The sequence below is a fragment of the Embiotoca jacksoni genome, unplaced genomic scaffold (genome assembly GCF_022577435.1).
Source record: "Embiotoca jacksoni isolate LCO1_2020_lvr unplaced genomic scaffold, fEmbJac1.0.p SCAF_8, whole genome shotgun sequence".
In the NCBI taxonomy this organism is placed as follows: domain Eukaryota; kingdom Metazoa; phylum Chordata; class Actinopteri; family Embiotocidae; genus Embiotoca; species Embiotoca jacksoni.
The window spans coordinates 3783329-3800068 of NW_027185436.1; the positions used below are offsets into that span (position 1 = coordinate 3783329).

Here is a 16740-nt window from a genome sequence, read left to right on the forward strand (position 1 = left end):
CCGTCTCCTGTCCCAGTCTCAGGTGTCCATCAACGTGGAGCAGGGCGAGGAGCACCGCGAGTGCGGGGACTGCAAGGAGAAGACGGCTCACAGAAACTCCACCACGAGCGACCAGTCGGAGCACCCGCTGCTGAGGAAGAAGAGCATGCAGTGGGCGCGGCGGCTGAGCAGGAAGAGCGTCAAACCGTCGAGCAGAGCCGAGCGCATCTCGCAGCAGAGACTCAACTTGTACCGGCGCTCCGAGCGGCAGGAGCTGTCGGAGCTGGTCAAGAACCGCATGAAGCACCTGGGCCTGCCCACCGTGGGATACGGTGAGTGGACCGGCTGATGGCCTCGGTCTCCAGGAGACTCGGATAGATTTACTGTGATGTTGAAGTTCCCTTCTGAGAGTTAATATGCAGTTCAGTTTACAGTACAGAACATATTGCACGGAAGGACTAAAAGTTAACAATTATTGAACTGATTGATTTGTAATGATGTGATCATAATTAGTCATAATGTGCCTGCAAATGAATAACAATGTAAATTATAATGTTTGTTGCAGATTGGAGTCTCAGTTGCGTAAACATGTCTCTGAGGTCACAGAAGCAGAAATGATGGAACTGGTTGAGTTTAATCTCAGTGAGTGAAGCCTCAGAATCAGAGAGGAGAAAACTCCACATCAACATGCAAATGGGGCCACTTTTTTTCTTTTAGTAGCGAGAGCACACATCATAATAGTTTTCAAATGATAGTTACATAAATAACTAACGGTTTAAATTATAGTTTAATAAGTACCGTTTATTATTTCAGTGAACATCAGATAAAATCAAACATGGTATAATCTAAAGGAATCTGAAGGGATTATCACTTAAAATTCTGAGTGTTTTTTGTCAAATAATAAAAAAAATGTTATTCCAAGATGATCTCGTGTCATTCAACTAAAAATCCAAAACCCAAAGAAAAGCAAGAAGATAACTGAGAAGCTGGAAAAAGCAAAAGTTTTATAAATTCTTTTATAAATATTCATCTGAGACCACTCCATCTAGTTTTATTTTGGAGTGTAATATCGGTCTCAGTGAACTGCTCCATTTCTGCCTTTACAAAGCTCACTTAATAATACCGGGAACTCTTTTCTAAATCCGCTGAGTACTGCAGGAAGCTCTCTTCACATGGAAGTTAGGAGGCAAATCACAGCAAGAAGTTTGGTTTTCGTCCTTCATACTGTCAGGGGTGTCAAACTCATTTTAGTTAAGGGGCCACATACTGCCCACTTTCATCTCAAGTGGGCCAGACCAGTGAAATCATAGCATAATAACACATACATAACTACAATATTTCTCTGTTTAAATCATTGGTGAAGGTTTTTGGATGATAAACCCTATTTTAAGGTCTTTGTACAATAAACTAGAAACATAAAGAGCAAAAACTCAGACATCAGCCCACTGTTTATCTGCCTGGGCTCTCCTCTGCAGATTCCCTCGCAGCGAGCAGACGTCGCATTTACGCTGTTTTTGAAGCAATTACTGGATCGATTAAAAAAAAGACAAATTACAAAACGTTTGTACTCATAAACCTCCATATTCTCATAGAAATGCAATTTATGTCTTTCTGTAATTTTCACACTTAGCAAAGTCATCCGGCGGGCCGAGCTGGACCCCCTGGCGGGCCGGATGTTTGACACCCCTGGTGTAGATCAAGTATTCATCAGTTTTAACATACAGATGGAAAAAGGACCAAAACCACTCGCAGCATAGCGTTAACTCCAGCGAGGCCTTTTCCTTTGATAGTGTTTGTATTCGTGAGAGCGAGGACACTCCGAGTTCAGCTGCTTCGCTCACTGAGGTTTTTCTCAAGCAGTTAAGTTATTTCCGCCGTGTGAGCAGCCGTTTGTTCGAGGAGAATCTTTCACACTCCAATCTGTGTTCAAGTCATTCTGTCTCATCTCATTTCGTCTTCAGAGGTGGTGCTGTGAGTCTTGATAGTTCAGACCGTTAACATCCCACTGCATCACCATTAGCCTTCAGATCACCTCATCTTCTCTCATCACTTTCACACTCATCACACGCTTCCTCCATGTGCCATATCGCGCACTCACGATCACCATGTGGGTGTGAACACTTCATGCATGTAGATGCAGGAGCACTGAACCTCAACTCACTTTCATTTGATCACAGACTGCATATGCCTGCATTCTTCTCTGCTCACTTCTGTACTTTTGTTTCTTTACTTCTGGTCTCCTCCCAGCTTCATGCTTTCAAAATAAAAGCAGAATCATGTTCCAGATGTGTTGCACGTGCTAAATCTCATGTAACGTGTGGATTAAATACGTTTCAGGAAGAACCCGTAGAGCTCCAGATCTTCTTAAGAACCATGAATGTCAGTGAGGATTACTGCGGCAGCATCATAACAGATTAATCAATTTGGAAGTGATTCTGTGCACACACGGACGCATGGCTTCTTCTGCATCGCTCTCACATTCCTCCACAGTTTATGTTTGAAACTGCCAATGCCTTTCGCTGCCTGCCTGATCTGTTTGGATTTCTTTTTCCTTGTTTTTTCTCCTTCTTTCTCTGACTCCCCCCCCCCCCCCCCCTCCCTCCAATCCCTCTCCCCCTCCCTCTTCGGCTTGTAGAGGATGTTTCTAATCTCACTGCGAGCGATGTCATGAATCGAGTAAATCTAGGATATTTGCAAGGTAATTTGTGTGCTGTTTACAACTCATTTGACAACATGTGAGCGGTTACGTCCATCGTGTGGAGAAAGGAGTTTGTCCTTTCGCCAGCATCCAGTGAACAATAGTCAATTGTACCACTTCTCTGTAGAAGACCTTTTTTCTGATCTTTTGAATAACGTGTTTTGGTTGAGAACAACTTGTAGCTAATTGTAAATGAACAAACTGGGACTTTGAAGTTAACAGTGAATGCCGTTGCTCAGAGTTGCAGGATATTTCAGAGCACCCGTGTACAGAGGGGACGAGGCTGTCAGGTTAGCTGGTTGATCACAGTACTGCAACTTTACTGCATGAGAGTGTGCGTGCGTGTGTGCGCGTGTGTGTGCGTGTGTGTGTGTGTGTGTGTGTGTGTGTGTGTGTGTGTGTGTGTGTGTGTGTGTGTGTGTGTGTGCGTGCGTGTGCGTGTGCGCGTGTCCTGCCAGAGTGAGCAGTAGGTCGGCAGACATATCTCTCGCTATCTCACTCTCCCATCTCTCTTCTCTCTGCTCTGTTTCTGCATTGTGTTCCCGTGAGGTGACGTCCCACACGGCTAGAGTACCGCAGGGCGTCAGTGTGGCTTAAAGAGTGGAGCGGAGGGCATTATGTCTGTGGATGGAAGGTTAGATGTCACATATGTAGAATAGAAATATCTTCACCTCAGAGTGGGTCATGACTTTATACCATGGTCACGAAGCTGTGTGTGGTCAGCTCGGTCTGTTTCAGCAGCAGTTTGATTCACCGCGGCTCTAACATCCTGGATTTGAACAAATCAACAAAAAAAAGAAGAAAAAATTACTTTACTTCAAAAACAATTTAACAGAACCTGAGAATGATGTTTCTGCTAAAACCTTATGAGTACTTTGTAGAAATATAAATCTTGTGTTAAAAATGTCCAGTAATATCCACACGTTTGAGTTTGGGAGGGAAAATATAAATGCAAATAGGATTACAGGATTTTCGATGTGTAGAATATTAGTAATGACTACAGAAGCTACAAAGGGGAGACTCCTGCTCCGGGACAGTGAGTGCATCAACAACAGTTGGCAAACACGCAGAAAAGCTGATGGATGGTTGCAACTCCAACTTCTGCTGCCCAGAGAGCTGCTGTGGTGTGAATGCATCCTAAATCAAACATAAAGGCAGCGGGCTGAACATCGACAGGAGAGGGGCAGAGTGTTCACAGACCGACAAACATTCGGGCTTTCCCCGGTGATTTTTATGAGATATAAATTCTATTAAAAATGGTTTACTGATATTAACCTACACCAGAGACTGACTGAAGCTCTGAAGACTTTTAACTTCACATGTCAGTGAGCCAATCCATCGTTTAATATTTTTTGATTTATTTGTATTTCTTCTCTTCTTAAGTGATGAGGCTAAAACTTCATGCACATCATGAAAATACATCTAAATGAAATACACATGTAATTACAGTCAGATCGTCCCGTGCGCTTTATGGTAAAGTGATATTAAGCCTCAACTTTGGCTGCACATTCACACAGTCGGCGTTTTTGTCTTCCTTCCATCATTCAGCAGCTGCGCTGCTTTCAGCTGGATTGTGTTTAACTTCTTCATCTCAGTTACCCGTTTACAGGAGAGCCCCCTTCGTGACACTGACAACCCCGTTTAGTCTCAACACAGCTCATCTCGCTGCGTAGCACGGACCGCGGAGCCACAACATAACAACCATCACTGACCTGCGGTGCTTCTTTTTTTTTTCCCAGCTGTCTACCAATCAGAATCTGTGGCCATGGTATAATCCATATTACATACACAGAGTACGTGTGGATGAGGCCACATAACAAATGTCAGGTGACCCAGCAGCAGGTTGTCCTCTTCCACTCTCACACTCCCAATGTGCTCTGCTTCACTCTGTTCGGTTTGAGTCGCTCTGCGTTTGGCCCAGTCCGACGGATGCTGGAGCATGTCCTCTCTGTGTGTGTGTGTGTGTGTGTGTGTGTGTGTGTGTGTGTGTGTGTGTGTGTGTGTGTGTGTGTGTGTGTGTGTGTGTGTGTGTGTCACATGTCACTCGGGGGTGGGAGGGTGGATGGTGGTGTTGGGGGTGGGGGCTGAGTGTTGTCCGTTGGCATGGCAACCTGCCGCCTCATACCAGTCTGTTGCTCCAGTGTGGAATGCGATGGGGATCTGCCGCGTGGCCGCGGACGCTGTCTGCATGCTGGCTCCGTCGTGAAGCTGCGCATGTGATGCCGTTTGAGTCAGCAGGCGAGCATGCGGGCCTCCCCCTTGTTCCACAAAGTGCCCTGTCAGTAACGGTTAGCCCTTCTCTCTCTTCCACCCCGCCTGGCTTTATAAAGGGCCACAAGCAGGTGGGTTGTCATGGAGACACACGTGCCCTCCCTTCCCTTCCTCCGTCCATCACACAGCGCAAGTAGGAGCCGCTGCCAGAGAGCACTCAGCACACGCACACACATGCACACACGCACACGCACTCAGCACACGCACACACGCACACGCACACACACACACACGCACTCAGCACACACACACACACGCACACGCACTCAGCACACGCACACACGCGCACACACGCACTCAGCACACACAGACATAAATAACACACACACACGCACGCACGCACGCACGCACATACACACACACACACGCAGACATAAATAACACACACTGACACACACACAGTGATACGACTCGTCTGGGACATGAACATTAAAAGTTAGTTTCCTCTCATCGATTCTTCTTAAATATTCTGAAATATAGATCTCCACAGTGTAGAACAGTTAACTATGTCGTGAAGCAATGAAAGACATTCGTTACAACTGTTCATGTTTACAGTTTATGTAGATGTTTAATGCAGAAACACCTGACAGCCAACAGTACATGGAGGACTGAATGAGAAGATGATTATTAAAACACTTCAATAAAAAAAAGTTTTATCATCAAATTATACAAATAAATGTTTTAGCTGAACAAAAACTAGTTTTTTTTTCATTTATAATTAAATGATTAACGAACTATGCTTCATAATCTGCCACACACAAAAGTCACTGTTAAGTGAATAGCAAATCGTTTGCATGTCATAATTGGAGTCGGGTCAATAAATCCGGGACTGGTTTCCTGCAGCTGAATCAGGATTTGTGTGTCAGCCGAGGAGACAAGAAATCACACAACAGAAATGTCAAAGTGAGCTCGAAGTCCTTTTAGTGTCACCATCCAACAGGCAGCACCGACACACTTACTTTATAGCTGTAAAATGCTCTGTTCAATTGGCATCGAAAATATATGTTTTTAAATCTGAAGGATCCCCACCGAGACTGTTAGTTTCTGTTATGTGTTCACATATCTGCCCATCTGTCGTTACCTTAATATTGATATTGGTCTCATTTAAAAAAAAACACACAAAAAAACCCAGTATGAGTAAAGACAAAATACTAACTGAATGAAATGCAAAATGTATTTCTATATATGACTTTTTACGAGGTTAAATCAATAAGTTCCCGAGACGTCTGAGGAGAAATATATTCCAAATCATTAACCGGTACAAATGTTGCGGCTTGATCATCATCAGTTCCCGAGTCACACGTTTCTGTGATCAGCGGACCGGAGTGAGTCCGAGATGTTTTACGCACCCGGAACTCCAGCAGAGCGAACATTTGTGAAAAACTTGTGGGGAACAGAGAGAAGTTTCAGGGATCCGGTGAGAAGTCGTCGTGGAGAGCAACGACTTGCTGCTGAGGGCGAGAAACTAAATGATTGGGCTCCGAGCGGGCGCGCTGTCATGTCGGCACAGTTTGGGTCATTTCAACTCCACGTTTTTCCTCAGTCGCCTCAGGACGTCACAGCGGAGCCGGTTTCACTCGGATCCTCCCCCGGGGGGACGAAGTCACGGCACCGCCCCGCCGGCGTCGGAGGAAGCCCACCTGGCCGGGCGCCGGACCTGATGAGCTTTTCATTGTTTTCGGACAGCGACGTTCCTCTCCACGCTCGTTGTTTCATGGTCGCAGCCCTCCTGAACCATTTGTAGGATCTCTGCTTTCCAGAGTTTGATAGAAAACATCCGCTTCACTGATCACTAAAACGTCTGTAACTCAGGAACCGATGACTGTCAAGCCACAACATTTGTACCAGTTACTCATCAGAGTTACATCTTCCTCCTGCTTCCTCCGGAGCAGTTGTCCTGGAACTTATTGGTTGACCCTCGTATTTCCCTCCACCGGTACCTGTCACGGCAGTTATTAAATAGTATTTAACAGTTGCCACAAGCATCTCTTAAATCTTTTCCCGCCACTGTTAGTGTCGAGTTTCTGTAGCACCCGGTCGTCTCTTGTTCGGGCGTCACTCTGCCTTCGTCCAGACTGAAAGCGTCCTTCTGTCAGCGGGCTCATTTCCTGGCTGATGTAGTGTCTCGTGGAGGAGGACGAGGGAGGGCGACGGAGCAGCTCTGAACGTCTCCTCTGTCTCTCCTTTCGCAGACGAGATGAACGACCACCAGAACACGCTGTCCTACGTCCTCATCAACCCTCCTCCGGACACCGTGCTGGAGCTCAACGACATAGTGTGAGTCTAAAAACAACACACTATTATATCTGTGATGCAGGAAACGTGTCGTCAGGCTGCAGCTTCATAAATCACACGCACCTTTTCTTTTATAATGTTCCCGGTTGTCCCGGGGCACCAAACAAGAATGTTGTTGACTTTTAACAATCGCTCTGCTTTCTCAAAATGAGTTCCTACCCGTCCTTGTGGCTGGCGCAGCGTGCAGCCGATGTGTATGCAGAGATTCCTGCATTTAGAGGGGGAGAGTGTAACCCTGATTGTTTACTGTAGCTACAATTTACCGTGTTCCCTAAACGCCACGCAGGCTATCAGTAGAAGCCAGCTCCAGTCCTTCCTTAGTTACAGCTGTGCACACATTCAGCGTTTATCCAAGAGAGTTTGAAAAGAGTAAAATAAGGCACTTTAACATGAGATATACCTGAAACCCAAAGTTGCTCCCACCAGTGGGACCTTCTGTCCCCTGAAAGAACCACCAGACCTGTTCAAATCATAGTATGTGAAAAGCTACCTGGCTTTTAATTTGTAACGGAGGTCGTGGCGTTCGGTCGACGGACAGATGACATCAAGTCTGTGTGGGAAACATTGTGTTTCCATTTATAGTAAACCTGCTCCGTGCTACCATCTAACGCTGGTCCTGTCCCTCCAGGTACATTATCCGCTCGGACCCCCTGGCTCACATGCCGGAGGACTCCCAGGTGGGACAGGCTCGCAGCACCAGGAACCAGCAGGACTTCGGCACAGAGACGAGGGACGAGACTCACCTCTGAAACCCCCGTCAGTCCTCCACACCCCGACCCTTAACCTTTAAGCCCCGCCCAGGCCGGCAGGGCACATTTGTCTCTCACAGGTGAAGGCCGGTCTCGGGCCGAGGACGGCCGTCCGTAACGAATGTGCATTATGTGTCCCTCAGCCTCCGACCACAAGCAAAACAATCAACATGTCAGAAGACGGCCTGCAGACACCTGCTGTTTCCCACCGAGCTGCTACAGGAGGACGCATGAAGAGTGCCTCGTCATCAACCCCGCCCGACTAACACACACACACACACACACACACACACACACACACACACACACACACACACACACACACACACACACACACACACAAACTAACACACACCCCTCGCAAACCAATCAGAAAGTGAGAAACAGGCTGCATCCGACCAACCAAAGGACAGATCAGAGCTCTTTGTCGTGAGGTTCGGGGGTGAAGCTGCCGCCGTGCCGTCTCTCAGGCCGACTTCCTGTTTCTACCCAAACTCACAAAAAGATCTGAAACACGCGGCAACTCCACCTCTCACCATGTTCTCCGTAGACGAGGGGAAACGCGTCGAATTCCTACCATCTGAAGCATTTATCGTGTAGTTACAGTCCACTTTTCTTAATTTGTTACCTTCGTTTATTCTTTGACTTTTTTTCCCAGACAAGATTCTCATTTTCTTTACGAGCGCAAACTTTTCTATGACACGCAGTCGCCTCTGAAAACACTCTGGAGCCACTTCCTTCACACGCTTCTTCCTTCACACGCTTCTTTCCTTCACACGCTTCTTCCTTCACACGCTTCTTCCTTCACACGCTTCTTCCTCTGCTGCTTTCACTGTTGTTACACCCTGTCTGCTCTACCTTGTGCCATTTCGTTGACTTCACTGCTTTGTAAATGCGGTTGAACTATTTGTTCACGATGTGCCATCTTCAGCCTCCTCTCAGTGTGAATTGTTTTAGGACCTGACCGAAGCAGAAACGACAAATCAATTCACTCAAATGATGAATTACTCATTTTTATACAGGTTGCGTTCAGAAACTCGTGTTAACGACACTCGTTTAGACACACTACTTTATTAAGTGTTTATCATTATTCAATACAGTATCTTGTAGTTTTATGAGCTGTATTTTTTTTTCATTTTCTTTGTTCAAACATCAGAAATACAGCTGTCAATCAAATACTTTTATTTATCCCTCATGGGGGAATTCATGGCAAATGAGGCCAACAACAATCAAGACAGTAAGATGGTTCTCTTCTTATTTAATGAGTTTGTTTTGCAAGTTGCAGTTTTACAGTGAGCCCCTGAAGGCATCATCGCCAACTCACTATTATGTAAAGTTTATTTTTTTAATTATGAAGTGTGCCAATGATGTTCAAATCTTTAATAAGCTAATTTAAAGTCAGACTTTGCTTCTTGATTTGAGAGTTTCGATGAGAACATTTTTGCACCGCTCTCCTCGAAGTGAAGGAAAACTTCGCTGCTGGAAATGTCGCGATATCTTGCGGTTTTTAAACATGCTGGTACTCGTTGACTTTAAGGAGGTGGCAGAGCAGGGTGAGGCTAGCGGTTCCCCCCCGCCTCCAGTGTTTGTGCTAAGCTAAGCTCACTGTCGGGCAGCACAGAGCGGCATCAATATTCTCATCTCACACTCGGGGAGGAAGAAAATACTGAAATTAATCATTACTAAAGTGTGTCTGACGGTATCGGTCAGGTTGTGGTGTTTTTATTCTTTGAACTTGAAGTCATTTAATGGGACTTTTTATTTATTTTTGTTTTTTATTTTATTTATTTCTTTTTATTTCTGGTCATCTTCCAGTTTCAGAGCTCTGATGGAGTCAGTAGGACTGACAGATGTTGTCATGTTGTGATCAATGTGATCAATGTCCAGCTGTATTGTGGGACGATCACGAGTCCCGTGGTTCAACCTTCACTCTTCATTTCTCAGCTCAGTGTTGTTGTTGTTGTTTTTTTTGTTTTTGTTTGGCTTCACTGTAAATAAGAACTTTCTATCTCCATCCTCGGTTCCTTTGTTTTCGGTCTCTGGTGTGACAGAGAGAAAGAGGACTTGAAGTATTTTTGCACTAAGCTCTGCGGGATGTCTGGAGCTGAGCAGCACGACCCTTTAATCTGAATCTGTGGGACACGGCGGACGGTGTGGAAACAATCCTGCGACGCAGGCAGACAAACGCGCAGGAACTTATCACGCATTCGTTGGTTTCAAGCTTGATTTGGTGTTTTTCATATCAAGTGACAGCGTGACGAATCTGAGATGAATTAGAGGTGGTTTCATTTTATTGATTTTTTGTTTTTTTTAGATGTTTTCTTCACAGTGTGTGTGTTTTACCCTCTGAACCTACTGTTGACCTCTGCTCAGTGGCCCCGTCACAAGTCTCCGTTTACAGCGGAGGAGGAGAAACGCGCGAGCTGACCGCCGATGGAGGATCCAATCCGCGTGCAAATTTACTCGTCTTCCCGCGTCCTCACCTCAGACCGACCCGCACGTCACGTCTCCTTTACTGTCCGTACTTACAAACACCACAAGGGGCATGTCAACACTTACAAAAAAAAATAAATCAAATACAAAATAAGAAGCATGTTTTGATATACAAGCTTGCCACGAACGACCCATTTTGTACATTTAGCAGGACATTTTTGCGTGACGTACCGCAGCTTGAGAAACCCACCGATCCAGTAAACCGCTTGTGAGTTTGGAGCCATTATTTGATACCGTGTATTTATATGAATGGAACACGCATGTTGTCTAGGTGTTATCAAAAGCCAACGTATTATGTTTACCTCCACTTTATGTTTTGGAGTCATTGTCATTTTGTACTATTTCTTATGAGAAGTCTTCTTCTGCACATACAGAATATGAACAAATAAATGCTGCATGCAGCCAGACATCACGAACGGACGCTGACGTTTTTATTTCGAGACTCATGACCTCCGTCAAATATGAAGCTGCACTGTTGGCTTCTTTTCCCAGACTAGCCGGGAAGTGTCTTAAAGGAAAAAGACAAAAAATAAATAAATATTAAAGTGTTTAGGATTTAAGAAGTCACTGTTTGTGGGAGGCTGTGGCTCAGATGGTGGAGTGGGTTCCCCACTAATTGGAAAGTTGGTGGTTCAATCCCTGGCTCCTCCTGTCCACATACCCAAGTGTCCTTGGGCAAGACACTGAACTCCAAGTTGCCTCCTTGGACCGTAAGGTGATGAAGGTGATGAAGCCCTATAGATAATGTACTGTTGGTTGAGAAACTGTTCCAATAGATTGTCAATAAAAGTGGAAGTAGTCTCCGGTTCCTGAAAGTGGAGTCAGTGTGCCTTAACGTGCAATAACACTGAGTGGCCACTAGGGGCTGGCTCAAAAAAAAAAAAAAAAACCTCTGGCTCTAATGAACTCCCATTCAAAAAGTCAATACATTGCCAGTATAGGTGGGCGGGGCATAGTGTCCAAATATGGTCACCTGTGGCTCTAAAAAAAAAAAACTAAAGGGAAGACTGGAGGCTTCAATATTGCAGTTAACAAACCTACAGGGGGGAGGGAGGGAGCTGCCACAGTTGCCTCATTCAGACTGACCCAGGGACCCCTCAGCCACCCCTCCCTCATCCCTCCCTCATCACCCTCCTCTCCAGGGTCAGGTGGTGGCAGGGAAAAGTGAGGAAGAAGAGCAGAGCTGGTGGATGCTTCAAATCTAAAGAGGAACTGATGTCACACTTACAGTTCACTTTACAAGTCACACGGTGCTTCAGCTGGGGCTGTTTATTGTAATCTGTCTCTTGTGATTTTATTAACATTGTGGGAGTCCCATAAAACAAAATCACAAGTGTGTCTTCAACAGAGCAACGTGAGAGTCGGATCAATCCTCTCATCAGACTCTCAGATAATCAACTGTAGTAACAGTGAATTAATTTGACAGAAATCACAGAAGCGCAGCATCAGTTTGTTTAATTTGAAGAGTGACAGAATAAAATACATCATATTTAGGGTGGACCGTCTCTAAACTCCCTCCGTACCTCTGTCCTGACGCTTGTTGCCGTGCTTGTTGCCGTGGCTCTGCTTCCACCTGCCTCTGGTCCAGCGGCCGTTGTTCTGGACGACCTCGTGCAGCAGGTCCACGAAGGCGTACTCGTTGCCGGACAGCAGCGTTTCGTCGTCGGGCGAGGTGCCACCGGAGGGCGCCGCTGAGCCTCCGTTCTCGGCCCCGGCCCCGGCTCGCTTCGCCTCCCGTCTCAGACCTGCTCTGTTGCCGCTCTTACTGCTCTTCAATTCAGGATTCTCTGCAGGATTCAGGTCTCGGTTTGGACGGAGGTTTTCCTGGTTCAGGTTTTGGGTCTGGCTCTCGGTGACGGGGTCCCGGGTCATCTCCTCCTCCTGGTGCTGCTCCTCTGGCTTTAATTCTGTGTTCTTCAGAGCCTCAGAGACGGAAGAGGTTTGATCACTTTGGCCTGAGGCCAGAAAGAATCTCGGGTTCGTGTGAGCTTCTGTTTGATTTCTCTCACTTTCATCGTCCTTTGTGTCCTGATCAGAGCCGGACGGACGCTCCATCTTCACTTCACCGGAGAACTTCTCAGCGAAACCACCGCCCTCCTCTTCGTCCTCTCTCAGTTTACATCTGGCCTTCCACTGACCGGCGGTCAGAGGCCAGGTGGAGATCCTACCGATGGCTCCACCCGTGTGTGATCTGCGATCAGCGGACTCTTCCTCGGTTCCGGGTCCGTTCTGGTTCGTGCCGATGCTCAGGTACGGCGCGACGTCGGTGTCGACAGAACCGCGATGTTTCTCCCGCACGTCGGCGGTGTGCGTGAAGTTTCCCGTCCGGGCTCCCGCTTCACCTCCCGGCGTCCGCTCCCTCTCGGCTGCATCTTCACACCGAGCTTCAGCCTCCGTCGCCTGATGTTTCTCGGACACGCAGAAAGGGGACGTGAGGATTATGGCATTTGCCGACTTTGCTCTGACTCCCGCCGGGGGTCTCCCCTGAGCCGTCTCAGGGTCCCGGCTCTCGGGGGCTCCCGGAGGCCGATCGTCACTCGGTCTGCGGTCTTCCTCCAGCTTCTTCCTCTCTTCTTCTGGACGTCCGGGAAACACGGTTTTGATGTTGCGTTTCCTTCGTCGCAGCGCGGCCATGAAACACGTGACGACGAGCAGCAGGCAGAGGAGCGCTGCAGAGCCAGCGGAGACACGTTCTTCGTCACAGTGATTTTTAATATTCAGATCGAGCAAACAGAAATGTGCCGAAGAAACACCAAACGTACCGACGACAACAATCAGAGTGAGGACAACCCTCGTCTGTGATGCGGTTCCTAGAGGCAACGACAGACATGAAGCACACGTCAAGCACACATGGAGACGTCGGAGATGAAACGGCATGCAGAGGTGAGAGGAATCAAACCTTCAGGTCTGCAGGGGGTTGTGGGTAAATCTGAGGGATGGATGGAGGTCTCTCTGACTGATGAAGATGATGTCACATGAGATCCTGCAGAGGACAACGGACAAACCAAACAACTAGAACGTCCACACAGTCTTTCAAAACGAGTAAACGCCACGTAAAAATCCAATAGGATCACATTTATGTTGCTGTGGCGCCACCTGGAGGATGAAATATCATCAGCTGCAGTTCGGAAGTGTTGTGTGTGCGCGCGTGCACCCGTCAAGATGTCACTGAACAGAACATCAGAAGACCTTAAGATTTACGAGGGAAGCGCACTCAGAAAGTGCTACAAAGTGGAGGCTTTCCTCGGAGAGGGCGGCTTTGGTTTTGTAACCAAATGCCTCAACACAGAAACAAACAGGACAGTTGCCATTAAGATAAATCAGAGCCATCCTGAAACTGTGAAACAGGCAAAATTGGAGATCGCCATCCTGAAACGTCTACGGTGTCTGGATCCAGACACCTGCAATATCGTGAGATGGAACGGCTTTTTCTTCCACAAGGAGCACATCTGTTTGGAGTTCGAGCTCCTTGATCAAAGTCTGTACGATTACCTGAATGACCGAAACCTCGAGGGTCTCCTTGTCGTAGAGCTGAAGCCGGTTTTACACCAGCTGGCCACGGCCCTGAACTACCTGGGATCACAGAGAATTATACATGCAGACCTGAAACCCGAAAACATCATGGTTGTGGACCGTTGTCAGCTGCCAATCAAAGTTAAAATGATTGACTTTGGCCTGGCACATCCGGCGTTTGCGGCCCGTCCTGGTGTCGCTCTGCAGACCACCTTTTTCAGGGCACCGGAGGTGATGATGCGCATGCCATATAGTGAGGCCATTGACATGTGGTCTCTGGGCGTAACAGCTGTGGAGCTGGCCACAGGGTATTCGATGTACCCCGGGGACATGGACTACGATGTTCTCAGATTCATCGTGGAAACTCAGGGCCAGCCAGCGGACTACGTCCTGGACTGCGGGCAGGGTTCTCATTTATACTTCCGCTATAAAGAAAACAGTCGAAAGCGCTGGATTTTTAAATCACCAGAAGAATATTTGAATGAGACAGGATTCAAACCAAACGAAACCAGATGCTTCAAGCTCCGGTGTCTTGATGACCTGGAGTTGCTGATTGCATCGAAGACGGGACACCACAGCGATCTACAGCTTCTGGTGAGCCTGATTAAAAGGATGCTGGCCCTGGATGCAGATCTGCGCATCAAACCCGAGGAGGTTCTGCATCATCCCCTTTTCAAACCGAGCCTCCCTCAGACCTCCGACGACGATACCGGCAGTGTCATAACGGACGATAAGGACTATGACCTAGAAGACAGTCAGCGGCCTGGACGTTATCACACTTACAGTCTCACAAAGGACCTTGAAGGCCACAAACAAGAAGACCGTCAGCAGCCTGTTCAATGTGAGACCAGAACTGTCATAACGGACTATGAGGACTACGAACTAGAAGTCCGTATCCAGCCCGGCTGTAATTCCACCGACAGTCTCGTAATAGACGCACACAACGACCTAGAAGTCAGTATGCTGCCTCTCCGTTATCACTCCGACGGTCTCATCACGGACACCGAAACCATCCAAGAAGACGGTCAGCGGCCGCCCTCCGAGCAGAAGACGAGTCCACAGGTCATCAACTCTGAGGAAAACAACAAAGAGGTCAACATCCAGACCAAGAGCCCCGTCAAGAAGGACAGCAAGTGGAAGCGAATGGTCAGAAGAATCACTAACGCCTGTCACTCCTTCACCAGAAAGTTGAGATGATCAACATTTTTCTATTTTTACGCCTTTTTCTATCACTGTAGTTGTAATATCATAATTTCATGGACAGCATGGTGGGGCAGTGGTTAGCACTGTCCCATCGTAGGTCCCATCAAAGTCAACTACACAGACCTACGTGGGTTTTCCCCACACTCTAAAAAAAAGCACAGTGAGAGTCATGATCTTTGACTTCTCCAGCATGTTCAGACCCGTACGGCCATCACTGCTGGGGGAAGCTGGAGGAAGCTGGAGGAAGCTGGACTGGACGGCCGCCTGACTGCACGGACCATCAACTACCTCACCAACAGACTATGTGAGGCTTCACGACTGCATGTCTGATGTGGTGGTCTGCAGCACGGGGGCCTCGCAGGACACCTCCCACTTCCTGTCCTCCTTGTACACCTCAGACTTCCTGTCCTCCTTGTACACCTCAGACTTCAGGTACAACACTGACTTCTGCCACGGGAGACTGAACAAGCCGGTCAAAAGGGACAGCTCTGTCCTGGCCAGTCCTCTGGACTCCGTGGAGGAGGAGGGTGGGAGGAGGATGTTACCAAGCTGACATGGATCATGAACAACTCCTCTCACCCTCCGTGAGACTGGAGGAGCTTCCAGCAGCTCCTTCAGTTCAGCCTGCTTCGCCCTCGGAGCAGGAAGGAGCTACCGCAGGTCGTTTGTTCTGACGGCTGTCACACTTTTCAATAACACAATAAAATAATGTTGCACCTGTCACTTTACATTCATCATTCCATACTGTATTTATTTATATTTATTTTATTTGTTTTTGTGTATATAGTCCGTGTGTGTGTGTGTATTTATTCATTGCTCATTTTATTTTTTCCTAAAATAATACTTTTTTTATCCATCTTATTTCCTATATCTCATAAGTATTTGTACATTTGATAATATTGTGAGCACTTTTCCTGTCTTCCTCCATGCTGCTGTGATGAGTCAATGTCCCCACCGTGGGATTAATAAAGTCAAATCTAAATCTAAATAATTTAATGAAAAAGGCCGTGATGTTAAGAGAGACAGTTTTATGTGGAGAGTAATACATGAATTATGAAATTAAAAAAAATATATTTAGTTTGAAATATATTATTTTATTATTATGACGAGTGTCCCTGATTCTCCAGTTTTAAGTTATACAGCCAACGACGTGACGACGAGATGAAAGTGAACTTAATGACAACATTTTGACTGTCCATGATGTGTTCAGGAGGCCATGATGCTACAAACAAACTCGAGCTGAATGAAGGTATTCACAATAACAAAATATGACCTCAGAAATCACAAATCAGAATAGAACGTACTCTAAAAAAATGACCACACGGTGGCGCTATGCACACAAAGCCATCCACTTGTTTTTAATCCCGAGGCCGAGGCTTCCATTTGAATTCAACCTAATGTTTCATGTTTGCGTTATCCTGCAAACAAACTAACAATTAAAACTAAATTGATATAATGAGAATCAGGGCGTTACAGCTACTACTGGGAAAAACAAACCTAGAAAAATATTGACTCGATTAAGTCCATTTAATAGAGTCG

General features: G+C 46.7%; 1 protein-coding gene across 21 annotated transcripts in view; it reads left to right on the forward strand.

Annotated features, from left to right (window-relative positions):
- Nucleotides 1–10897, forward strand: part of LOC138191714 (potassium channel subfamily T member 1-like) — a 70366-nt gene extending 59469 nt beyond the window's left edge. For 12 of the 21 annotated variants that reach the window (XM_069138654.1, XM_069138657.1, XM_069138662.1 and 9 more), the window contains 6 exons: nucleotides 17–311; nucleotides 2615–2677; nucleotides 2917–2967; nucleotides 5008–5019; nucleotides 7141–7225; nucleotides 7872–10897. In XM_069138654.1, coding sequence (XP_068994755.1) covers nucleotides 17–311; nucleotides 2615–2677; nucleotides 2917–2967; nucleotides 5008–5019; nucleotides 7141–7225; nucleotides 7872–7992 — 627 coding nt within the window. In that variant the 3' untranslated portion in view covers nucleotides 7993–10897. The remainder of the gene's footprint in view (nucleotides 1–16; nucleotides 312–2614; nucleotides 2678–2916; nucleotides 2968–5007; nucleotides 5020–7140; nucleotides 7226–7871) is intronic. The other 9 variants (XM_069138660.1, XM_069138663.1, XM_069138668.1 and 6 more) reach the window with 3 other exon arrangements.
- Nucleotides 10898–16740: the final 5843 nt, after the last annotated feature.